This window comes from Stylophora pistillata, chromosome 11 (assembly GCF_964205215.1).
Source record: "Stylophora pistillata chromosome 11, jaStyPist1.2, whole genome shotgun sequence".
Lineage (NCBI taxonomy): Eukaryota > Metazoa > Cnidaria > Anthozoa > Scleractinia > Pocilloporidae > Stylophora > Stylophora pistillata.
The window spans coordinates 30,297,381-30,323,335 of NC_142529.1; the positions used below are offsets into that span (position 1 = coordinate 30,297,381).

The following is a 25,955-nucleotide window of genomic DNA, read 5'->3' on the forward strand; positions in this document are numbered from 1 at the left end:
AGACCTTCCTGATTTATTAACTTTTACTTGAGACTAAGTTTTTGTAAATAAGTCGGACGCTTTTTGAGATTTTTAATTTTTTTTCTGTAAACGTTAGTTAAAATATCTAACTTTAATCTAGTCCAAAAAAAAACATTTTTTCGGCCTCTGAAGGTAGGAAGTAACCTTAAAATAAGTGAGGAGAATTTGCTACCTTTCTATAATCAAGAAATGGATAGATATTCTAGTCTTCTCGGAGAAGGACGAATAAACCGTAGGCCCCGTCTCCTGCAGGGTTAGGGGTAGGAGACGTTACTTTCCCACACACGAGATTACTGTGTGGTGGATGTCCTCCCCTGGGTGGGATGGGTGGGTGTTGGCCCTGAAAAGCCCCTATGTGGTCAATTAACCTATGTATGGATGTATGTATGTATGTATGTATGTAACTAGGCTTTCCACCAAAAAAATTCATTTTAGCTCGAGCAGCTATTATCCATAACAGAGAAAATCATTTTGACGGTTCTAAAAATTTATGTAATATAGGACATCGTCCCAACTTCCCCCTGAAGCACGGTTAAACCACGTTCGAAGTGCATTGTGGATGGACATCGGCGTTTTGCTTGGTAGCCTGGCTAACATTCTATGTTACTATTTACAAACGCGACGAATTCACAAATTATTTACCAATCGTTTGACATAATTTCATACTTGTCATTCGATGGTCTGGAAGCAGATGCTTGATGTGATTGTTCTGTTATAATCTATGACTCTTTGATACTGAGGAAAAGAGTTTTGAAAGTTTAAGGAACACAGGGATTTGTCACTTTTTGGAGAAAACAGCGAGTTATATTCGACCACCATGCCGACTTTAGCAGGTCAGAGCAATTAATTTGATTTTATCGGTCTTATAAACACTAGTTATGAATCGTACCATAGTTGAAGGTTCTGTTCTAATGTATTTTAAATTTTGTTGACTTTCTTTGAAAATCGGACCGTTTTCAGGTCGCTACGTTAAGATATTTCTAGTTCGATTTACAGCTTGATTAAATACGAGATCATTCCTAAGCTAAGATGTCACAATTTTGTGCTTGTTTCTCCTCCAGTGCATCGCTCCAATTCACTTAGATTTCCACGTTGAAAGTGACACAAGTAATTTTCAGTGTTATATTGTTTCTTGCTTTCGAAACCATTCAGCATTTAAGATCCCTGAGGTTTATGATCGGCTTTGTTACAGAAGCTGCTATGCATTCCATTCATATTTCAGCATTAGTTGAAAGAAGCTAAACTCTTGGTCACAAGGGTTGGGAAATTTTGCTCTTTGTGATCGCTGCCCCAATCTGAAGAAATCTTTCTTAGAGTTAAACGAGGCGGCAAGATGTAATGTTGCAATCAAGATTATCATTATCACCATTTAACGAAAAAACTGTAATTTATTTTTCCAACAGATACATCGCGTGCTGCAGAAATTTTGAATGGTCTTCAACAGAGGCTGAAGTCCCAGGGAGACACAGAGAATGATGAAGAACTTGAAAGGATCAAACAGATGCTTGAAAGCCCTCTGTTTAGACAACTCTTGATGATTCAGCAATCAGTTAAAGAACTTAACAAGAAACTCACACATTCACCACCAGATTCAGTTAAGGATTTTGACTTTTCTCCCACAGGAGAGCTTGTATTTCCACACCATTCTGTATCAGACACAGAAGAGGTGGCAGTAAGAAATGAACCACCATCCACTGCAGGCGTATTCAACCAAGAACCCAATCACTATGAAACAGTAACAAGAAATGGTCATCCAGAGGATTGGCAGGATGCAGCAGCGTCATCATCATATCATTATGCATCTGCCGAAGCTGCTGTTGATATAGACTATGATGTAACCCTTGACAATCGAGATCAAGTCATGGCTGAGCTTAAGAAATCCAAATTTGCCAACAGTGAAGACTTTCAAAAAGGAATGGAAACACTGGCCCAGGGTCGAGAAATTGAAACAGTGAAGTTGATGAAACCAGATCAGGGTGGTTTGGGTTTCAGTGTTGTGGGACTGAAGAGTGAAAATCGTGGAGAGTTGGGAATCTTTATTCAAGAGATACAGCCTGATGGTGTTGCAGGAAGGTAAGTCTATAAAAAAAATAAAGTTTTTTGACCAGATGGGAGGTTAATGTGGTTGGAGGTTTATGAAAACCCTAACAAAGAACAGGGTTGATATGGAGCTAACTTGACGTAATACTCTTGGTCAATAAAATCTTTATTTCATGGCCAAGAGTTTTCATTTGTCAAAAAACATTACAAAACTCATTGGTTTAGAAAGTGTAGGAAACCATTTTTTGTTTTAAAGAAATAAAACTACAGTCTTAAATTATACAGTACCGAATCCAGTAACTAATAGTGTCTTGCTCTGCGGGACCAAAGAGGGCTTGCCTTACCTATTTTGCAGGCAATAACATTACAGGATTTATTGTATCTGCATCATTGTCCAGATGGTCATGGAGAATTGAGAAATGAACAAAACAAAATGAGGAACATAACTGTTCCATAGCACTTGGAATGTCTTTTTATTTCAAGATCCCTCAAACATGTCAAACATTTTGTTTGTATACACACAAATATCATCACAGTACTGTACCTAAAAGGTGCTAGTTATATTGGAAATGCAGGCGCATGTACATGCAGTATACACGTAGTATATTTCACACTTCACTTTCATTCTCAGGGATGGAAGGCTGCAAGAAAGTGACCAGATTCTTGCGATAGATGGCAAACAGCTTGACAGTGGCATGTCTCATCAGCAAGCTATTGGAGTTTTACAGCAAACCAATGGTGAAGTTGAACTGATTGTAGCCAGAGGTGGAATTCCACGCTCAAGGAATCTATCGCGAACTACATCTGGAGCAAGTTCAGCATTGTCACGCACACCTTCAGATGTCAGTACTGTTTCGCATACATCTGTGACAGTACCTGTAAGTAAACCATGGAATGTTATGAATAATCTGTTGATACACTTACAGTAGTTAAGAATTAAATATGAAATGCACTTTGGACATCACACAGAACCTTATAATTATCCAGTCCTTTTACTACTTTTTAACAAATGGTAAACACCACAGCATACACTACTGAGTTTTGGATGCACGAGGGAGGTTGCTAAGCACAAAAGAAGTGTAAGAGTCGCTCGAGGCAATAGCCGAGAGCGACTCTAGCTTCTTGAGTGCTTAGCAAACCTCCCAAGTGCATCCATAACTCAATAGTGTACGCTGTGGTGTTTATTATTTGTTTTATAACATAACATTGATACATTGTAGCTAAAGAGTTCCCTTTTATTTAACAAATCTTACGCGACCAGAAAAAACATGTGCGCGCGGAAAAATAGTCTTTGCATTTGCACACGTCAGCAGCATACACCCATGGGCAAATGGGGGATGCTAAATTGACCAATCAGAGCGTGCGCTTTACTTTGGTTATGTTATTATTACTTTGGTTATGTTATAATGACATATGCTGATCCCAGCATTATCACTGTTCTACTTCGATTTTTGAGTTGCTTATAGCCGAAAAAAATCTAGCTGTTAAGCAAAGGTGCCCAAGATGCAAAAATGCCTTTGATCAAGACAGGTGTTTTATTGCTTTGTCTGATTTTTAAAAGTGGCTGGTGCCTCAGAAACGAGAGGACTGCAAAAGAACACTCACTGATGCCCTTGGAGAACACTGAGCATGCAACACACCTGTCATATTTGAACCTACATGACTAGTAATGGCCTGCAATTGCTTATTGCCCTTAAACTCTCCCAAGATGCAATTGTTAACTCTCCCCTTTAGCTCATGCTACACATTTCATTGTAGATTAGAACTTGTAACAAGAATTTGGTGTTAGATCAAGATGACAACTTCTACCTGACGAGTTTGAGTGTTCTCATTATTTGTTTTCTGGATACTATATAAACATTATAGGGAAAAGCTACATGTTAAAGGCACATTTCCATCCGAGATCCTTTGCAGTCGTTTGTTTTTGTTTTGGAATCACGCTATTGTTAAATGGCAAACTCTGATAGTCATTCAAAAACACTATTACAAAGGAAAACAAAGATTTGGTGAATAACACAGTAAACAAATTTGCAGCTAAATATTTGAGACTGAAAAATCATAAATCAAGTCTGTGTATAAAACTTGTACAAAGCTTACCTGATGTTGAAGGAAATTATTCAGCTTCAACACTAAATGAAATATAAACAAATAACCAATATTGGCCAAAACTGATTTACTTTACGCATTTCAATTATAGAATAATGACTTCTACAAATGAGATCGCTTACATACATATCTCAGGATCTCAAGTAAAAATCAGTCAAACAATCATTCTCACCTCGAAAAAACCTCCCCAGAGTCTCTAGTTCCATCGTAGGAACATAACATTTCTGCAAAAGCACTTTCTGTAGTGTTACCAAAACCCATGGTTGTTTTCCTTGCCCTCCATAAGTCATACACAGACTCTCGAAGTCGAATAACCTTTGCCGAGCTGGGCAGACTTGGCCTTCCTCTAGACCGCTTCTTTGGCAGCATCAACTTTTCAAATGACGTTTTTCACTGTCATACATGTAAGAATTAAAAACTATTTACTGATATGGATACTACGATAGTTTGTTGTTCGCACATGATTCAAGAAGGAACTTTGAAAGCCCTAATTAGTAAGATGGAAGAAGATATCAAAGCGATTCCGCAACTACGAGGAAAATAGCGTATTTTTCGTATATGAAAAATGATCCGGGCGCACAGGGCATCTCGGTTGGAAATGGGCCTTTAATCACTTCTGGGATTTAAAGGGTAAATTAGTGTTTGGTAGCTCAAAAACCCAATGAATGCAGAATTGACCTAAGCACTCTCAAGATCTGATTAGCAATTCTCCTTACTGTCTGCTATACAATTTTTATGATGTGAGTTTGGGGAATTTGGTATTGGATCAACTAATGATCCCCTACTTGATAATCTTCTGGATTCTCATTACTTGTCTGCTTCGTATTGTATTGATATTGCAAGCAGAAATTCTGTCTTGGTCAGTTATAATTATGGGAGTTAAAGGAAAGGCCTGAAGATCAATTCTTCTTAGAGGCTTAGATTTGTTTATTTGCATGACATGCTTGTGACGAAAAAAAAAAAAAAAAAAAAAGAAACATCTCTCTTTATTTTAATAATACCTTTTTTCTGTCTAGGCTGGGGATGGAGAAAACCTACGACACATTGAAACAGTTGAACTTCACAATGACGGCTCAGGGTTGGGGTTTGGTATTGTGGGAGGTAGGAGCACAGGGGTTATTGTGAAGACCATCCTTCCTAGAGGTGTTGCTGATAGGGTATGTTCATTTTGTTTCTATTTATAAAGTTGGTGAAAACTTTCATTACTGCATCAGGCACAATGCATGGTGTAATGCTTTTTATCCTGCAAATTAGAAAAGGTTGGAGGCTTCAAGTTGCGTGAAAAATTAACTAAAATTAATTTCAGGTTACATCTGTTTATTCTCTGGTTGACAATCTAGGATGGGCGATTGCGCAGTGGTGATCACATTCTTCAAATTGGAGAAGTAAATGTCGGTGGTATGGGAAGTGAACAGGTTGCCCAGGTGTTACGTAAAGTTGGACAGCATGTAAAACTTGTTATTGCCAGACTGGTAACGGATGACTCTAACATTGACGCCTCCTCCACAGCAGAGGTAACAAATAAATGCAACTTGGCAAATCTTAGCAAGTTGTTTAGCCCTTTCACTCTAAAAAATGGTCGAAGAGGAATTTCTTCCTACAGTTTCCATTTATTTTCTAGCAGAAAAGTGATAAGAGAAATAATCATTCAATAATTAGTAGAACCTCTGGTGTTGGTGCATTGTGAATCTCATAGACAACACAAATTTTGTATTTCCAGCGTGTACAATATGAACATTATGATGCTTTACAGGAAAGCAAAGATGTGGAAGCATTTGATGTTGAACTTGTGAAGGACAGCAGGGGCCTGGGAATAACTATAGCTGGATATGTCGAGCAGTCATCAGGTGAGTTGGCATGATGTATGTTGCTATGGTGATCATGATCGTATAATCAGTCCTAATTTATTGAGTGTGAAGCTGCTACCTGAAGTTATGTGGGCTCATGAATATTGCTGACTTCTGTCACAACAACTGTAGCAGAAGTTATCATCAGAGTCCAGTGACAAGAACTTGACAGAGACAATTAACAAATGGTAAACACCACAGCGTACACTATTGAGTTATGGATGCACGCGGGAGGTTGCTAAGCACGAAAGAAGCGTAAGAGTCGCTTGAGTGCTTAGCAAACCTCCCAAGTGCATCCATAACTCAATAGTGTACGGTGTGGTGTTTACCATTTGTTTTATAACATAACATTGATACATTGTAGCTAAAGAGTTCCCTTTTATTTAACAAATCTTACGTGACCAGAAAAAACAAGCGCGCGCGGAATAGTCTTTGCATTTGCTCACGTCAGCAGCGTACACCGATGGGCAAATGGGGGACACTAAATTGACCAATCAGAGCGCGCGCTTTACTTTGCTTATGTTATAAAGACAACTATGCTTAGACAGGGTCAGTACCGGAGCAACTATGCACTCACCCCTCCCCTAAGCCAACAACAGTCAACTGATAACATGCCCCTGCTTCCCATGTGTCTCACTCCCATAGTTCAGTGCAGTGCACTAACATCAGTTGTTTTGCTGATTTTTTTAAAGTAAGTTTTATTCAATTGTTTTTATCATCTTTAGCGGAATTGTCAGGAATTTTTATTAAAAGTATTGCAGAAGGGAGTACTGCTGCTGTTGATGGAAGATTAAGGATTAATGACCAAATCATTGAGGTATGATAGAATTGACAATCATAATGTTAACAGGCTTTATTTATAGAGTGTAACTCCTGCCCTTGGTATAGAAATATCAGAAGACCTCATTGAAAAAGGAACATGGGGTATGGGTTTTGTTTGGGGAGTATTTAAAGCCCTGACTGCCTCCCTGCTCCACCCAGCTTTGGGTGACCATTCTTTGTTAACTGCTGTTCCTTGTTAACTGCTGTTCCTTGTCAAATACTCCTACAGGTTGATGACATTAGTCTGCATGGCAAAAATAACCAGCAAGCTGTGGAAATTCTTAAACAAACTGGACCTGTTGTTCGACTAAAGGTGGCTCGTCATGTTAAGCATCGCCTTAGTAGACAACAGACTCCTGTTGGTATGTAATACAATTATGCATTTCTTTTAACATCAGTCTAAATATAATTTATATAATAGATTGAATAATTGATAAGTACTTGCATCTTTCACAGATGAGGCTCATCCAACTACATCATTAAGCGCCCAGTCTAGTGCAAGTCTTGCAGAATCTTCTGTGACGCGACTTGATTCATCTGCTTTTGAAGCAAGGCATGTTACTGGTAAGTGTATCCAATCCACAGGTGTTACATGCTTGTGTGTACGTTTGTTAGTTTTTTTTTAATTTTTTTTTTCGGTGAGCAAAGGGAATGAAGTTAGTACACGAGGACTAAAAAGAGAGGTGAGAGCTCTTGCAATACTCCCCCAACACCCCCTCCCCAACACCCCCTCCCCAACACCCCCTCCCCAACACCCCCTCCCCAACACCCCCTCCCCAGCACCCCCCTTCTCCTTGCCTTCGTATTCTTTCTTTTGCTCACAGTTCCTACAGGACCATGACTTGGTCTTTGAACCAGCTAGTTTTAGTGATACACATAACATTTACACACATCAATTTTCAATTGGATGTAGTAGTTAGTCAGGGATAGGATTAGTTCTGCTTCACTATGGTCGTTGATTGGTCCAGAAGATGTACATGTAGGCCCCTCAACAAAACAAGTGCAAAACTGAAACCAATTGTGAATGGGTCACCTACTTTCTTCCCACGCCATTCAGTTTTCTTGTGTTTACTCTGAGTTCTCACTGGCTCCTTGTGATAGGTCCTTGTTTTTATTTTGATCTGAATGGTATTGTGATTACTTAGGTTTTTCTTTTACAACTCTCAAGTGAGAAATGCTTGATACAGCTACTGACTCACAATCTGCTGTAAGAACCCTGAGTATTGTTCACTTCAGCGCACACAATCTGTCAACACAAAAGACACATATCCATGAATAGATGAAGAGATAAATTTTGAATTTTTATGTTTATTTCTTTAGATCCAGAAAGTATAAAAGAACATTACAGCCACTTGGTAGGGGATGGTGTCGATGTTCTGGTTGCTGACATTTCCAAATTCCATGAAGGAGGTGGCCTGGGTATCAGTTTAGAAGGAACACAGAATCCCCATGGTAAAAGTTGTTTTGCAATCGGAGTTAACCTTTTTGGTCCCAATAGTGACCAAAACGGAAGTTCTCTTCTCAGTATCGATACATTTTCAATAAAAAAGTTGAAGGGAATCGAGAAATATATCAGACAGACGATATTGTTTGATTTCAAATCAAAGTTCCAGTGCTAAATTGTAAAATATAAACCTTAAGGAAAGACAAAGTGGAGAAGTGACAATGTGGGACAAAAAAATAAGCTTATGTTCAGATATAGGCAACCTATGTTTTGTCCAAAAGAGTCCTTAAAAAGAACTCACTGATATACAGCTATCGTAACCTTGCACCTCACCAGAAACGAAAAGTTCGGAAGCGGAAACGGAAATCAAATAAGCACGTTTATTCATAACACGGTAAACGGTAAACTCACGGTAAATACGGTAAACACCAACAACCGCCAAAAAATTTGCAACTCAAAACTTTTTACTCCCAAAACTTGCACACGCCCTAAAAAGTCCGCGTGACTTGCTGATGACAGTTTAACTTACGTAATCTCAAAGCGCGCGCGCGATTAAGTTCGGTAACGTCTTCTTAACACTGGTTATCTCGGCAACTACTTTTTTTATAGCGGAGATAAGGGAAAGGTTTTATTATCAAAATACCCCCGTTTGTATTTTTTTTAAGATGGTTCCCTGCCGTGGCACAGAGTCCATGCTGTTAGTTTTGAGGGACCGGTGGGTCAGAATGGAATTGTCAAACCCGGTGATCACCTTGTTGAGGTACGGTGTGTAATGTTAAGTACTGACGCCCGCTGTAAAAGCCACACTAAAGCGAGATAATTTGAAGAAATGTTTTATCGCGTTGGTGACGTCATTTGACGTCTTAGTCTACCCATGGTTAATTCTGTTTTTTTAAAGAGAGAACCATTCATCGAGAAAATTCTTGTTATCAACTGCGGCGTTGGCTTTTTAAATAAAGGGAAAGATAAGAAGCAATGAAATTGTACTTTAAGTTGTGATCCAGTGTTATTCATTTGTTTATGGTACGTTTGTGAAATTTCAAGGTAAATGGTGTCAGTGTTCTAGAGATGAACCATTCTGACGTTGTCGCGCTTATACAAGGATTGCCAGTGGATTTTCGACTGGTTGTTGCCAGAAAACGAGAGTCGACAGACGAGGAAGTTATCGCAGCAAGGACTGGAACTGAGGTGGAGAGTCAACCAGTTGACACTGAAAGAGAAGGTATGAGATGGGGAGAGAAATTAATGAGTGTTCATAGCGGATTTTGCATCTTGCGCGCGCAAAAATAGTAGTAATGATAGTGATTTTGGGATGGCAATGCTTTTCCCTTTTTTGCCTCGGGATTTGTTTAGAAAACTCGTGTTGCCCTCTCAACCAATCAGATATAACATAAAGCCAAGCGTGATATGGTCGATTCATTTTCCCGCGCTCCGGATAGTTTGCTTGATTTCTCTTTGAGTTCCTGTTGGCTCCTTTCAACATTTTGCTTTGATCTGATTGGCCATTGTAATTACTTGAACCTGTTCAAGGTTTTCGGTCCGTAGAGATGGACGACAGAGCGAGCAAGTGAAATTAGTGGAGGTCTGAGATTGAGCGACTCCCTGTCAGAAATGTTTCTTCTGACAATATACTCACGACTCACTTTCAATTGAATAAACTGAACAATTTTAATTCCGACCTCTCTAAGTTTTCCAACTCCCTCTCTTCCTGTGCTTTTTTCTCTTATCCCATTATGTTTTTTCTTTCGTTCCCAGCCTCCGCGGCTATCCTAGCTAGAGATGCCTGACTAATCTTACGATTAAGCATAAACAAACAAATCAAAATGGCTTAAACTTAACATAATCTCAACATCCCCTCTCCATAGTCCCCCACGTGTTTTCTCACTCTTGTCCTACGTTTTTTGCTAGTCGCCAAATTTCCTGGAGCAAACTATGACTTCTGTGCTTTCGGCATCACCACTCTCACTCGAAAAGTGGTCTTTAAGGAGGTACAGGTAAATGTAGCACCTTCTGTTCTCATCGTAATATTTCATCTTATTATATTTCTCAGATAATGCTTATGAACAGATTGCCATGACAACTCCTAGTCCTATGTTGTCAGCCTTGCCTGATAGCCCCAGTCCTACTGGTCTTAATGAATCCGCTATGTCTCAGTCCATGTGGTCCGACGAGATCGAATACGTGGAACTGGACAAGGAGGACAGAGGACTGGGATTTAGTATCTTAGATTACAAGGTGAGCAACTGTGAAATTTCAAGAATTTCTTTCTTTTCGATGACTAGAACGTGTTCGTGCCCCATTGGATGCTAACTAAATTGGCGAACCGCACAAAATGAAGTTGACAGTCTCGTATCGAAACTGGATTCTCGATTCTAGAAACTTTCGGGAAAAGGGAATCGAGGTTCGTGAATCAGTTTCGAGACGCTTATGAAAAATGTAAAAGAATTTACACATACATTTGTCAAAGACATCACTACTGGGTTAAAAACCGTAGGTCTTTTGATTTCGCTGACGAGTGGTCTTTTAACTCAGCTCCAGAGAGTTTGCGGTAGATTAAAATGTAGGTTCGTATGTGATTGGGATCCTTGATTAAAGTGTTTAGCCACTGGTCGCACTCTTAATCCCATGGGATTGGGATCAACGAACGCTTTTCATTCTACTAATTTATTCTTGTTTTTCTCGACGTCACCACGTTCTCACCAATAGCGTAGCTCCACTTTCTGCATACAAACACGCACACAACCCACAATTCCTCTATTCGCTCTGACGAAGGGCTAACGCTCAAAACGTTAGCTTTTAAACCTTTGCGTAATCCTCTGACAAGCTTGTTACTATCGCTAGGACCCAGTTTCACCCGAAAAAACTGTGATTGTAATTCGGAGTCTGGTACCTGGAGGCGTGGCTGAACAGGATGGACGACTGAAGCCAGTTGATCGACTAATGTCTGTCAATGAAACCAATCTGGAAAATGCCTCCCTCAGTTATGCCGTCGAGACACTGAAAGGGGCCCCACAAGGTATTGTACTGATTGGTTTCAACGCGTCATATGACCCTATACGCCTTTGCTGTGTTCTGTTAACCAGTTAACCTGTCTACGACATTGTGCTTTGTTATGGCCGCTGCTGATACGAACCTCTTCATTTCAGGAAAAGTACGAATAGGTATAGCTAGGCCAATACCTGATGAAGATGAAGAATATGAAGAGACTCCACCAGAAACCGCCAGGTACATGGGTGAACAATTACTGGAAACTACCGCACAGAACAAACGAGGTAAACTTCGTCTTTATAAATGTGCTGTACTGTTCTACACAAGCACTTGTAGTTGTATATTCGCACACTAGGATTTGATTTTTGTAGGTGTATGTAACAGTCGGCCAGCACCCATGAACACTTGCGGGTGAAAATAGACAGTGAGAGTAGAATGTCTCGGCCTATGACTCAAAACAATGGACAGAAAGCCACTGCGTCTCCCATACGCAGTTAACAGTATACCACATAAAATTAATGCGTAGAAGCTTTCCTTTGAACAGTGATACGTAATAAGGGTTTAACCTCGAGAGGCGTTAGGGCTAGGGCCATCTTTTCTATCATTATAAACCCTAACCCTAAATACTTCGCCCCCTCTTTCTAATAGTTACTCTTAGATAATATTTTAACTTCATTTTATTTTATTTTATTTTGATTTTATTTACTTATTTATTTATTTATTTATTTTTTTTTATGTTTTAATAATAATATATAACACATATTTTTTTACAATTTTAAATTGAGTTTAGGAGCGTGCTGTTGTTACAGAAGTCGCTCCCTCAATTTTAACACCTAACTTTTATGTTCATTTTACACACTCATTCCCACCCTTGCATACGCTTTGTTCCTTTTTTTACCCACTGATCACGAGTTTGCTCATCAGTGGAGTGGGAACCCATTTTCATGGGATCCCATACATCAACACCAAGGGAAGCCACAAAGGTTGCTAGTGAAACTACTGGTTAATATATTTAATACTATACAAACATACCACATAAAATTAATGCGTAGAAGCTTTCCTTTGAACAGTGATACGTAATAAGGGTTTAACCTCGAGAGGCGTCATGGTTAGGGCCATCTTTTCTATCATTATAAACTCAGCAATACATCACCTCAACGTCCCGCTCAGAAATTTTTAAAAGAACTGGCCCCGGTTGTTCTAAGGTTGGATAACGCTAATCATTGCATAAATCTCTGTATGGTGGATAGCGCAGTACGTTTTGTTCACACATCTGGTGGATAGCGATTAACCCGTCGGATAGCATTATCTGTCGTTTGAAGAACTAGGTCGTGATCGTTAGCTTTTATTGAAAGGTTACACACGAGAGTTTTATCTACAGACGTCTTAGTAAAGCAGTCTTAGATCCTTTCTCTACTATTATGACTCCTTCAGACAAGCACACTGCTTTAATGGCTGACATCGAAGTGGAAAAAGAGAGCGACAATGAATTGAGTGACAGCGGAAGTGAACGTTCGTCTAAGTTTGACTTCGGTCCGCCTTTGCTGTTCTCAGGAGATTCTATAGATATGGACAGTTTACCTGAAAATATCAAATCCAGAGTGGAGACTATAACCATTAGAAGGCAGATGGTTGGAAAATTGGGTAAGTTGAGTGATGTTGCACGGGCTCATAGCTGGTTGTTCAAAAGCGCGTTTCAGTTGAGTGTCGTAAAGCTGAAACGAGGCTAGCACAACGGTCAATCAAGGCAAAGGAGATTTTCCAAGGAGCCAATGAGAACTCAAAGGAAAAAAGGATGGAGAAGAATGGATTTAAGCGCGGGAAAACGAACGTGATTAGGTCGCAGTTGGGTTTAATTTGCCTCTGATTGGTTGAGAGGATAGCGCTAGTTTTTATGAACCAATGACGGAGTGCACTAATGCAAAGCCAGTGCAATACCAGGTTACTTTCGACACTCAATCTCAAACTGATCAGTTGTTGTGGCAGTGCTCAACCTACGCTTTTGCCTTTAATAACTCCATCGCGCGAACAATCTCGCTCGTTTGATTACCTCAACAAGGGACTTCGTTTCCAGTGGGTGAGCTTCTTGTGGACTTTCCCTTTTGTTAATTTTTTCTTGTCTTTCTTCTAGGACTAACTCTAAAGGGAGATGAAGATGGCTGCGGTTGTGTTGTCAAATCAGTACTCAAGGGAGGCGCTGTTGGACTGGATGGACGGATTGGGGTCGGGGATCATATTGTTGCTGTCAATGATGAAAGCATGATTGGACTCGCAGGGCACAGAGCCAGGTGCAGTTCTAAATAAGTCACCTTTGCAAGCACGTGCCTCCCCTCCCGCTTTACCTCCCAGTCTTCCTCCCCCCCCCCCCATAGAAATTAACTAGGCGAGGGAGACAAATTTAATTACGAGAAGTAACATCCATCCGGAGATGAACAAAAGTAATTTCTAGTGGGTTTTAGTTGGATGAGAATTTCTTTGACCTCATTAATGATTTTGATTGTTTTTGTTTCTAATAGGTCTGTGCTCAGGAAGCAATCTTTGTTTAAGGACATCGTGTAAGTAAAGAAATCTGCTGAAGCTTTTCAGACTCAAATAAGCACACTAATCCTTGTTTGGTGTTAGAATTGAGCTCAGAAGTGGCTAAGTGGTCCACGCACAGTAGATTTGTAAAGTTGGACAATTCATGGAACAATTTTAATTTGTATTTAGGGACAAATTGAGGTACACAGTTCATAGAAAAAGGATGTACCAATACTTAAAGGCTCACAGTGAAATGGGCCTCAAGGTCACGACTGAGTCTAACATATAGTGTCAGAAATTAAACAGTACAATCGACAGATCAACAAATTTTGAGGAAATATATGGTTTTTTGTTTCTATATTTTGCTATGTATTATATATTTCTTTTAAACTCATTCTTCTCTTTTTTAGGTTCACATTCATTCGCAGCGAGATGACTCCTGCACGAGCTATTCAACAGTCCCCCTCGTCCTTCCTTGAGGATAGTTCAACTTCATCTGTGCATTCCTCGTCCCAGTCTCTCGAGGCTGAAGCTGACCGAGAGCAAAAAAGGTGACTGCGAAAGGACAGTGTCAATCATTTTGTCACGAGCGTGAGACAAGGAAAATTCTAAGTCCCCCTCCCCCTCAACAAGAGGATCTAGCTTCGTCGAAAGCATCCTAAAAGAAAGATGTTGAATATATATCATTGTGTAGGAATTAAACATGACTCTGCTCAATTTGGACCAACTTCTCAGTAGAGCCATGAGGTATTTCAGTTATAGATCTTCCTCTTTTGAAATATCGACGGTCGGGAAGAGTTCAACTAAGCGTGACGAAGCGTGACCATCGTGATAGAGCGTAATGAAGTGTGAAAAGACACGGCGAAGCGTGAGCAAGTGTGCCTAAGCCCCAGCCTGTCATTTTCGTTGTCTCGCGCGTTTGATTTAAGCTGTTTTACGAATTTTTTTTTACAAATCTTTGAAACTGCAGGGAAGATGCCGAAGAGTACGACATTCCCGATACAGTAGATAACCCGCCTGAACTGCTTCAGTCGGTTAAACCTCCAATCTATAATGAACCTGGAGTCCGCGTGGTCGAACTCAACCGAGAACCTGACAGTGGACTGGGGATAAGCATCATTGGTGGTAAAGCTGGTCCACAGGGCCTGGGCCTCAAAGGGATCTTTATCAGACACGTACTAGAATCCAGTCCTGCTGCGCGTTTAGGAACACTGGCGACTGGTGACCAGATATTGGAGGCGAGAGTCTTTCAGTTTGTGTCTAAAACACTTTCACTGACTTCAATGCGGTTGAAATTTTTTGATATTTCTGTGTGATTAGTTAAAGTTACTTTCTACTCTTAACAGGTTGATGGGCACGATCTACGTGAAGCCTCGCATGACGAAGCTGTTGAGATCATCAAACGGGCCAAGAATCCGGTGCGGTTTGTGGTCAGAACAGTGCCAACTTCTGATTTAATCCCTCCGCCCAAACCACCACGCATGCCTGAACTCAGCGGTCTTAACAACGTAAGCAAAGGCCACTTACTATAACATGACATTGAATGTTGAGAGAGACTGCAAAAGTTGTACTATTTTAGCATTCGAAGTCGGGTAGATCTTACCAGAGTAGAGTTATTGACAAAGACGTTAAAAATGTCTATCCTTGATTTATTAAGCCAGGAGAGCTTCTTTAAAATATACTTTTTTGTGTATGAATTGAATTATTATACGCAATCGTCCTCAGGAGACGAGGATCGACAACAAATTCTGAAATAACGAATCGTGAGTGGATTGTTTCGTATTTCTTTTTTCTTGCGATCTTTTACGGTCACTGAGGACAAGAGAGCAAAATACATTTTGTTTTTCGTGCAATTATTAATGCCAAAGACTGCTGTCTGCAGTGTTAAGTACTTTGAAATGCAGTAGGAAATAATTAAAAAACAAAACAATAAAACATTCAAAAGACCTTTAAAAGCGCTGAAATCCCAGGTGTATGGATTAAAAATGCTTTGCCAAGTATTGGTTTGTACTCGAAGCAGCCCAAACATCCTGAATAATTAATTACTTCTTTTAATTGATTGCGATTCAATTTTCTAATTGGAGAATTACGCTTTCCATTATAAATTATTAATTGCTGGAGAAGAAAACAATGCTATGTTTTATAAGAATAAGCTCATTGTTATTGCTGTTATCGCCAATTTCGTAATGAATACGAAGCATAAGCCACTTAAGCGATAAATTTGCTTCCGATGAGCATTACATTCCGCAGACTGGATGGAGTTCTTCCTTGAAAAGCTCGCACGTAGCTAAAAGCTGTGTGTTTCTTTTGTTTTGGATTATTTTTCTTCGTACCGATGGAGAAAGCGCTGCAACGAGAACAATTTCTATTCGGCGAAGGTTATCATGTATTCGCGACAATTTTTTTACAAGACGCGGGGCTGTTGAGATAAAAGAGACATTAGAACAGAACAGGTATCCGTTGGTTCTTACTGTGAGCTGAGTTTTGTTGTTGTTTTGAAATGCCGTTTCGCTTTGGTAAATCGAAAGGTTTAACCCTTGCTAGGGGTCACACATCTCAGGTAATGATAATAACATATACCTAACATTTATTTAATGATATGTATTTTTCAGTTCGTTTCGCGAATTGGATCGTTTATGTTTGAGAGCGTACGGTTTTCGTAGTTCTTATTTTTGCATTTGAATCCTGCCAAGCTTCAAGGCAACCTTTAAACTTGTTTTCAAAGTTTTGTTTCCAGGATTTATCTGGCAAAAGAGTTGTTTCGTGTTTGTTGTTGTGTTCATTATACAATGCGATCGAAATTTTTAAGTTCTGTCACTTGAACATTAACGAAACTTTTCTCACAAAGCTTGGTACAAGTTCTGCGTTAGGGCCCTCCTGCCTCAGGTTAAAACCATCTGAGATTCAGGGGGGTGGGAACTGGTGTGCAAATGAATACATTTTCATGATTTCAGGCGGAACCTAGTAATGTGACCGTTACTGGTGCCAGGCCCTCATCCGAGGCTGCCAATCTACCATCGGACGAGTCCTTGAAGAAAGACATTCCAATTCCCACCAAAAATCTGACAGCTGAGGAACCAGCTGCAAGCGTTGTCCAGGCCGAGGGAGTAAAAGCAGAAATCGAAAGCAAACTGTTGAATCTGCCGTCCAAGTTTAACATCATCAGGAGCAACGAAGATAGGAAAAGTAAGTCAAGCCTTAGTTATTAACGTGAAATTTCTCTCTCTAATTCTTTAGATGTTAGCTCGGAGAACTTAGTATTTGGTTAACTACCTTAGTTGATATTTTCCTTCATTCTCATTACTTGTTTGCTTGATTTTGTATTGATATTGTAAGGAGAAATGCTCTCCTGGTCACTCATAGGAATTAAAAGGTTAAGGATGGAGAAGATATGGACGGATTGCTAATGAGAACCAAACGAAAATGAAGTCTGAATATCGTGTCGTCAGAACTGTTCTTACTGAAGGCCGAGAGAATGCCGAACACCTTACAACTCACTTGCTATGTTTCGTTTCCAGGGCAACTGAAGATCAAGTACCCGGATGTCACTGGTGATTTCATTCTTGTAGATCTGGTTAAAGGGGGAACTGGACTAGGTAAGCCGACGAAGGGCTAACGCTCGAAACGTCAGCTTTTGTAATCGTTACGGTGGCCAATTTACCATTTCAACTTTGTTGATATATCCAAATTATTAGGTAAGCCCAAGATCGGTGCGCATGACACAAACTCGCGTGTTTGCTCTTTTGCGCGCGTTCTTGGTTTTTTTTTTTTTGTTTTTGTTTGTCAAGCGTCTGTAAAGCTAGGCATTTTGGTTTTAATTTTACTCCTTGTGGGATTGCTACATGACTTTTTCTTCTTTAAAATCATGTGCTCAACTGTCTCTTCTGATTTTCTTTTTTTTTCGTAATTTTGTACAAGGTCTGAGTATCGCGGGCGGAAAAGGTGCAGCGGCAAACCGTATTTTCGTTGTGGACGTCAAACCAGGCGGACCAGCGGAGAGAAATGGAAAAATTAAACAAGCTGACGAGATCCTTGAGGTGAATGAAGTCTCCATTCGGGGCCTGACTCATTACGAGGCTTCTACGATTCTGAAAGTAAGTCGGAGTTTCTTTTTGAAAGATTTAACCCATCAGCCCTTCATTTTCTCATTGTCTTATGCAGACTTAATTAAGATGATATTTGAAAATTTCTCTTTCTTTTCAACCGACAGAATACTCCACCGGAAGTTCATCTCGTATTAGGCAGGTCCCAAGAGGCAGCTGATTACCTCAGTCGATCCAGGACACCGCCGGCTCAGGAATCCCCTAGAGGCCAACAATGGCCCGAACAGGAGGTAAAACAACTCAATGTTCGTTCCATCGAGTCATCTCCGTCAACACCGAGGCGAGAGATCGGAAGTCCCCGGAGATCAGAGCCTAGTCCGAGTTCCAGTCCACCGCCGGTTCCAGAAGGTATTACCGTGTCACCGACCCTTTTACAAGAACTGTCAGGGGGTCAGAAAGTAGAGCGAATTGACTTTGTTAAGGTATGTCAGTGACGAATTATATTCCTGAGGTTGGCCGATTGTGTGTAGAAAGGTCGTATCCAACTGTTAATTCTCGTGGGGAAGCACTTGCATAGGTCTTTTTTTTTTTTTAAAAATTTTTCTATGTATTTTTTTCGGCAGAGCCCAACTGGTCTTGGATTTGCTGTAGTGGAAGGTCCCGGATTCGGTGGAGGCCAAACAGGGATTTATGTGAAGGACATCACTGAAGGAGGATCTGCCCAAAAGGTACCAGCTTGCTTCCCATTTATATAGCGCATATTTACATGTGCTGATCAATACCGCTTTACATGTTATTGTTAAGGTTGAGATCGGAAGTCAGCATTTTACAAGGCGCCTCTGGCAGCCGCTTCAGTCCATGTAACGATCTCACCTTCCCACCCATCCCACCCTAGGGGAGGATATCATCACACAGTAATCTCGTGCGTGGGAAATTAACGTCTCCAGCCCTTAACCCTGCAGGAGACGGGACTTCTATGTAAAGACCTTCTGTTGAATGTTTTGTGAGTTAGAAGCTATTTTATGTATATGAGCACGATCCTTCGCAGTAAAGCACTATTTGAGCAATAGTGAAAATCAGACCTGAAAAAAATTTCAGGCCTGTACGGGATTCGAACCACTGACCTCTGCGATACTAGTAGAGCGCTGCACTAGTATCGCAGAGGTCAGTGGTTCGAATCCCGTACAGGCCTGAAATTTTTTTCAGGTCTGATTTTCACTATTGCTCAAATAGTGCTTTACTGCGAAGGATCGTGCTCATATACGTCTCATAACCGCAGTTCACACATATGTTTCATATGTTTGTTGTTAAGCTATTTTATGACGTCATGTATTTAGCGGCCTTCCTAAGGCCTTTTTAGTCACGGACTCCAACGCTTTTTTTGTCTTTGGAGTAGGAGTAAGCTTTTTAATGTGAGTATTTCTTCTCGTTAGGACGGGCGATTGACAAAAGGAGACCAGTTGATTGCAGTGGATAATCAACCGATTGTAGGACTAACTCATGCTGAGGTAAGCTGTGTGAAGTGCTGATGCGATGAGAAAAAATTCAGCCGTATCAATGATATCTTTAGAAGCAACATTGAGATCCTCTGATTTTTCTTAATGGTTAAGACGTAAGAGGATAAAGGGAGATGTTTGCCATTTTTGTCTTGTCACGAGCGTGGGATAAAGAAATATTTCTGAGTCCCGTATGAAGAATCGAACCTCAGACCTCCGGATTCCATGCTCCAGTACTATTCCACTGAACCTCAGAGAATTCTTTGGTGAGCTTGGTCATGATGGGTTTAGTTGTGACGACATTTCATGAAAATTATATGTTCGCATCAGCGCTTGATTTAACATTAAATTCTCAAAGCTGAAAATAAAAGAAATGTCCGGGAGATAGTTAGAAGAATTAATATTGAGACCTTGACATGCTCGTTACAGGCCGTCGCCATATTAAAAAGAACCAAAGGAAAGGTGTCTCTTGTGGTTGCCAGGAAACAAGCCCCATCCGGAAGTCCACCCGCAGCAGCAAGAGCAACTTCCGCCAATGTGTCACCAAGGAAGGAGACTGGAAGTCCCCGTACTCCAAGGAGAGGCCCCCCCGTCTCTAAGAAACCAGTCAGGGATTCAATGCATGACGGCAGCAATCCAGGAAGTCCAAGAAAACAAGGGAGCCTTGAAAGAGTGCCAACAGAGATTGTGCCAACAGAGACCGGAAGTGACCAGAATGGTAGTCCTGTAGCATCAAGAAGGGAGCCTCAGCAATCCCACGTTTTCGAGCCAGAAGTTCAGGTGGTCCAGCAGTCTCCTAGACAGACAGCAGGTAGGTTCTTGCAGCTTCGTTAACGGCAATTATTGGAAGCAAGCATCTCTCTTATTTTCTACTGACCCAGTCTTCAGTGGGAGAATCGTGGTTGTCGCTTCCTTTATGATGTCATCTGGTTTGTCATCCTCAAAATATTCCTTGTCGTCAAATATGTCATCTTTTCCATCTTAATCTTCATCATTGTCTTTAGACGAGGAAACGGAGTGTGGAATTCCGCTGTTTTCATGTTTTTTCCCGTTTCTGACCTCATCTTTGTAAAAAGCCCTAGTTGGGGCTTTTAATCCAAGAAAGTTTGGCTAGGATCAAATGTTTGTGGCTCTTTGAGTAGAGGGATTGTAGACTATCTGGAGGAGCTAGGCGCATTTTTACCTTTTACAATGACATTGGCATTTTAAATTAAGCCTCTTCTTTGTATGACTGTTGTGATGCTTATTGATCGACAAACTTATTGATTGACCGTCCAATTGATTCTTTTTTACGCAGTAGTTACACCAACGTTAATCGCGTCTCCAAATCCCCGCACTGCGCCGATCATTCCTGGTCAGGAATGTGTGATAGAGATTCCCAAAGGCAACACAGGCCTTGGCCTCAGTATCGTTGGTGGCGCCGATACTCTGTTGGTGAGTTATGCCAGAAGAACAACATTGTGGTGTCATGAAGATTTACGGAGTGCCTTATTACCATAGGTATACAAGTATAAAGATTTTTACTACTTTTTTTCTTTATTTTTATGATTGAAATTACTAGGGTGCGATAGTCATCCATGAAGTGTATGAAGATGGAGCCGCAGCCAAGGATGGCCGACTTTGGGCTGGAGATCAGATCTTAGAAGTAAGATTGTCAATCTCTGTAGTGATGTTTTCATTGCTCTGTATTTGTTCGGCTAAAGAAATCGTAACGTCAATGCACACAGAAGAAGAACCGAGAAGAACTTTAGCCGAAGTAGGATGAACCCAAGAAAAGGGTGTGAGTTTGTCAGTGAGTGCGTAAGCGAAACACGCGCACACTGACGAGAAGACTTTATTCTCGCGTGTTTCCCTCGTCCACGCGCGCTCTCGATTAGACGAGTTTACTTTTCAACCTTGAAAAGACGCGGATTTTCCAATGATGCAAGGACCATTGAAAAAAAAAAAAAGGAAAAAAGGAAGGAGGGGAGTTACTAATTGTGCTTGGGCAACTTAGATTTACTCATAAATTCTAGACAATCCTTGAGCTGTGCTAAGTTTATCATGTCTGTTTGTTCTGTCGTCACTTTTAGGTCAATTATGTGGATCTGCGAGAAGCCACACATGATATGGCTATTACTGCACTAAGGCAAACTCCTGCTGTTGTTCGATTGGCTGTTCTGAGGGACGAATCGCAGTTTAAAGATGAAGGTATTATGCACGTTTTGGTCTTCTATAAGCCATGTCTCGCTATTCAGTTTTTCTATCATTTTCCCAATTTGAATGATCGCTTTAATGAATGAGAAAAACCAATGTGTTATTTTGAAGACAAACTCTGGATAGTTGAAAAATTAAATCGACAACTAACAGGTTAGTTAAGGTAGACAAGATTAACGCATATTATAGGATATATGCAATAAACGAAATTCAGACAAAATTTCACAAATCACAACAATTCCTCTTAAAGACGTATTCACCTGTAATGATTCTTTCACTTTTATGCAATTTAGAAATCTCTACCATTTAGAGGCCTGCTACTGACGTATAAGCGTTTCTTTCTGCATCATTGTGATAGACGCCATGTTTTTTCGTCCACAGAAGCCTTCGAGTACATCACGCTTGACTTAAACAAAGTTCCCGGTCAGGGACTGGGTTTGAGTATTGTAGGAAGAAGGTAGGATGTACATTCACGGTGTTCCCTTTACTCTGTTTTATTCTTCCGTATGTGTTTTTGGAAAATTTTTATATGGGAGAGGGTGGGGGGGGGGGGGGGGGCTTGGTTTAATGGCTAGAGCGCTGGACTCCGGGTCTGGAGGTCTGGGTTCGAGACCTGGCCGGGTCATTGTGTTGTATCCTGGAGCGAGACACTCATACTCAGTGACTCTCTCTCCCCAAGAGTAAAAATGGCTTCCGCCGCTGAAATTATTTTTAAAAGTGATTCTGTTTATTTACTTATTTATTTATTCATTTATTTTCACAGGAACGATACAGGAGTATTTGTTTCGGACGTGGTAAGTGCACTGTGGAGTGATTTTCTTAAGACTAAACGGAATATTTCAACCTTACCGAGCAAGTCGCCTTTTTAGCTAGCCGTTTTTGGACGTCATGCTTGACCGAAATCCTCCAAAATCAGACGAAACTTCGAACTGAAGTTAGACGAAACTGTCCGAAAACGGACAGAACTGACCGAGTTGGACGAAGTCCTCCGAAATCAGACGGAACTGAGAGAAATTGGACGAAACCGTCCGAAAATAGTCGGAAGCGTTCGAAACCAAACGAGGCTATTACTCACGAATTTCGACAGCTGTAAAATTTATTTTTTTTCAAAGAAAAATATAAGTTTTGCTTTTACGACAGGATTCATTTTTGTATTCCTTCGCTTTTGAATAATCATAACGAAAACAAGAGCAAGGACGATGATAAATCAGTGCCTTTCAGGTGTTTCCTGGATAGCTAGATCAGCTATTGCTGCTCTTGATTCTGTTTTACTTGCCTGGTTTTACTTGCCTCGTGTCAAATGCAGTTTTATTGTCTAATCCCAACTTTAATTTACAGGTGAAAGGTGGTATCGCAGAGGCTGACGGTCGTCTTCAAGCTGGTGACCAGATCCTCTCGGTCAACGGTGAGGATCTTAAGAACGCCACTCAAGATGTTGCTGCGGCTGCGCTCAAGGTAAAAATGGCTTGTCTGTGGCCTGTAGTCAATGTATGACCCACAGACGACGGTTTAAAGGTTGAGTTAGTTTTGCGAGCCAATACACGCCAAGTACTTCTTGCGAAATCCGTGCTCGCCATCTTGGATTCGCATACCGGAAAAAGGTCCTAGGAAGAGATGAACGTCTACGAAGTGGTGGTCGTTGGGAGAGGGTAAGGACAAGGGATACTCTCGTCTCCAGTCCTTACCCGCCCATACCTGTTATTAGCTACGATGGAGTTAAATATGTACTAAGGACGACGCTTATGAGAGATGCTCTCATAAACGAACCTTCGTTTCTATTTAGGGCTTTACGAGAAGTTCGAAGTATTTACCGTCTCTAACAACACCAAGTCCCCCCTTAAACGGGGTTTCTCGTTCTCAGAATGTGCAAAATTAGGTGATTCTTTGATATTGTTTTGCGTAACGCGGCCAATAAATGAACGTTTTGTTTGACCACCTTCTCGTTGGCGTCCCTTGTAATGCTGATTCATGCTCCCTTTTTAAACGTGCTTGGCTGGTTAGATTTAAATACTACTTCTACCCTTGTAAAGTCTTCGGCTCGTATTTTGTTCCCTTAGCGTACTTCTGGTCGGGTCATTCTTGAGGTGGCTCGTCTGAAACACGGCACAAGTTCCCGGCCGTCCTCCATGAGCAGTTTACCAAATATGCAGCCTGGGACCGAATCTCTAAGCAGCATGGAAAATATTGCGGTCTCAATCCCACTCGGTGAGTTAACTGTTGTGAACTATCTGTTGGCCAATCAGGAAAAAAAGGAAAATAACGCAAGAAGCCAATTAGATCTCGAAGTGTAAAGAAGCAAACTGGTCGAAGCGCGGGAAAATGGGAGTAGGCTACTTACTATTGGTTTTGGTCTTGCATTTGATTGGCCGAGAGGGTGACTTTAGTTTTCTGGACCAATCACAGAACAGACTGCGAACGCAAGGTGCGTGTACTCCAAAAGTAGACTTGAGCCAAGCTCCTGATTATTAATTTTGTTTGTACTCTTCAGATTTTGAACAACCAGAAGTCGGCCCTTCATCAGCTTCCGGTCTCCCTCTGGTCAGTCTGTCTCCGAGTTCTTCAATGGCTCAGGAAGCTGATGAACTGGTTCAATCTGACGAGGAAGGAGAGGAAATGTGAGAGAAGTATTTTGGTCTGGTAATACAATCATTTAGAGGCAATTCTGAGGCTACACGAAATCATGAATTCAGTCGAGGGGTGGGGTTGTCCTTTCCTAGAAACCTTCGTCTCAGTTCACACCTTTTTCTGATATTTGTGTCCAACGAAAACGCAGCTAGCGTTGCAAGAATTCCCCGAGCTGCTCACGACTTAACGTAAATTACGTTCCTTAACAACATAAGGTTGAAAATCTGCATGCCCTTGTGCAACTCTCAGTTGTATTCGAATCATTTTGAACCAACAGATCTTTAGAAACTTGCCATGAATGGATTCGGTCACAATATGTGGATAAGGAAAGGGAAGGATTTTAAACGATCAGGAAGCTTCCAGCCGAAACTGCAGCACCACGGTTTTTGTTTGGATTTTTTACCATGTTTGAAAATAAGTATTGAATTCACTGTTTTTCAGGCCACTAGAAGCGAAGATAATTGAATTAGAACGCGGTCCCGAGGGCCTGGGTTTCAGTATCGTGGGTGGTCATGGGAGTCCACATGGTGACCTGCCCATCTACGTCAAAACTGTCTTCCCGACTGGCGCTGCGGCCAAGGATGGGCAACTCAAACGCGGTGATCAGATTGTTGCTGTGAATGGAGAGAGTCTCGTAGGAGTGACCCACGAATCTGCCGTGGCTATGCTAAAAAGAACCAAGGGAAGAATTGTTCTCACAGTGCTTTCGTAAAGAGTTAAACTAGAGTTACAAAGTGACCGTCAAATTTCCTAGTGCAACTTAAAAGAGCTACTTCGAGAAAAAAAAATACCTTCAACTCGAAAGAAACTTTAAAAATAGAAATTCTTTCAGAGAGAAAAAGAATATAGTAGTTTGGTGAAAAAGAAAAACACGCGACAGAAATTAAAAACCAAGAAAGATCAGGATGGCCAAAAGTGAAAAAGATTGACACGGATTCCAAATCATGAACTTGAAGAATTTAGGCGAAATTTCGTAAAACAAAGAAAGCGTAACGTAGCTCTGTTAATGTTTCACGGGTGATTTCTCCCTTCTTTTTTCGATGTGGTTAGTAACCACGTTATTAACTACTTTTTTTCGTTTTAAACCGTATGTTTGTTAGCTTTCTCTCGACGTTTTCCGTAGTATTCGTTTTTTCACTAAAGGATGAATTACAAGATTAATTTTACATCAACATAAAGAAGGAAGCTGAAAAGGCAATGATTACGCTTATCAAACAATCTTCGCATTGTGTAGCTTTTTATAAGGAGCTTTTTTTTTTATAAGAATCATATCATACATCGTTAATAGATGAAGACGCACGCCCATTGACTACGTGTTTCGTCAACTGTGGTTAACTTGGATGGATTTTTATTTCTTCGAGATGCAACCTTAATGGGACTTACATTTTGACGCTTGTTTCTTTTAAAGTGCAATACTTATTGCTTGAACATTTTATTGAGTGAAAGGGGTAAGTTTCTAAAGAAGTTGTGGCGCTGATCGGTGGGGTAGTACAAGAAAATTGGAAAGTATCAATTGAGTTGATAAGGTGAATTGGACATTGAAACTCACCTTATACAACTAAACTGCTTTTGTAAAGTAAGTATGAGAACCGCAAAATTGTTTACTGGTTTACCAAGATAAAGGCTTTTGTATAGTTGTTACAATAAATAGAACGTAACAGATTTCTATCCTGTATTAATTTTGTCGTTTCTTAATTTCGATCGCCCTTGGCGAGGCTTCTCAAATACTACCTTTTTGACAACGGCCATTTCCGTGCTCCAAAAACCCCCGCCTTAAATGAGGAAAAGTGTCAAACTTTTATTGTAT

General features: G+C 40.6%; 1 protein-coding gene across 3 annotated transcripts; it reads left to right on the plus strand.

Annotated features, from left to right (window-relative positions):
* Positions 1-619: 619 nt before the first annotated feature.
* LOC111321245 (multiple PDZ domain protein) lies at positions 620-25,810 on the plus strand. Of its 3 annotated transcripts, none has more exons than XM_022924073.2 (37): positions 620-854; positions 1,425-2,094; positions 2,693-2,939; positions 5,184-5,324; positions 5,508-5,681; positions 5,888-6,014; positions 6,740-6,831; positions 7,066-7,198; positions 7,293-7,400; positions 8,157-8,288; positions 8,946-9,040; positions 9,325-9,502; positions 10,331-10,515; positions 11,122-11,296; positions 11,427-11,552; positions 12,703-12,912; positions 13,400-13,556; positions 13,785-13,823; positions 14,199-14,339; positions 14,759-15,026; positions 15,135-15,296; positions 16,743-16,974; positions 17,307-17,384; positions 17,707-17,882; positions 17,999-18,313; positions 18,455-18,559; positions 19,265-19,339; positions 19,757-20,138; positions 20,625-20,761; positions 20,889-20,972; positions 21,400-21,517; positions 21,905-21,980; positions 22,287-22,317; positions 22,862-22,978; positions 23,581-23,728; positions 24,012-24,138; positions 24,590-25,810. In XM_022924073.2, exons 1-37 carry the CDS (start codon positions 839-841, stop codon positions 24,858-24,860), a joined length of 6,048 nt encoding a protein of 2,015 aa, XP_022779808.2. In that variant the 5' UTR covers positions 620-838; the 3' UTR covers positions 24,861-25,810. The 3 variants fall into 3 exon arrangements, with proteins under 3 accessions (XP_022779808.2, XP_022779809.2, XP_022779810.2); XM_022924074.2 differs by having other exon boundaries at positions 20,628-20,761; XM_022924075.2 differs by having other exon boundaries at positions 5,921-6,014.
* Positions 25,811-25,955: the final 145 nt, after the last annotated feature.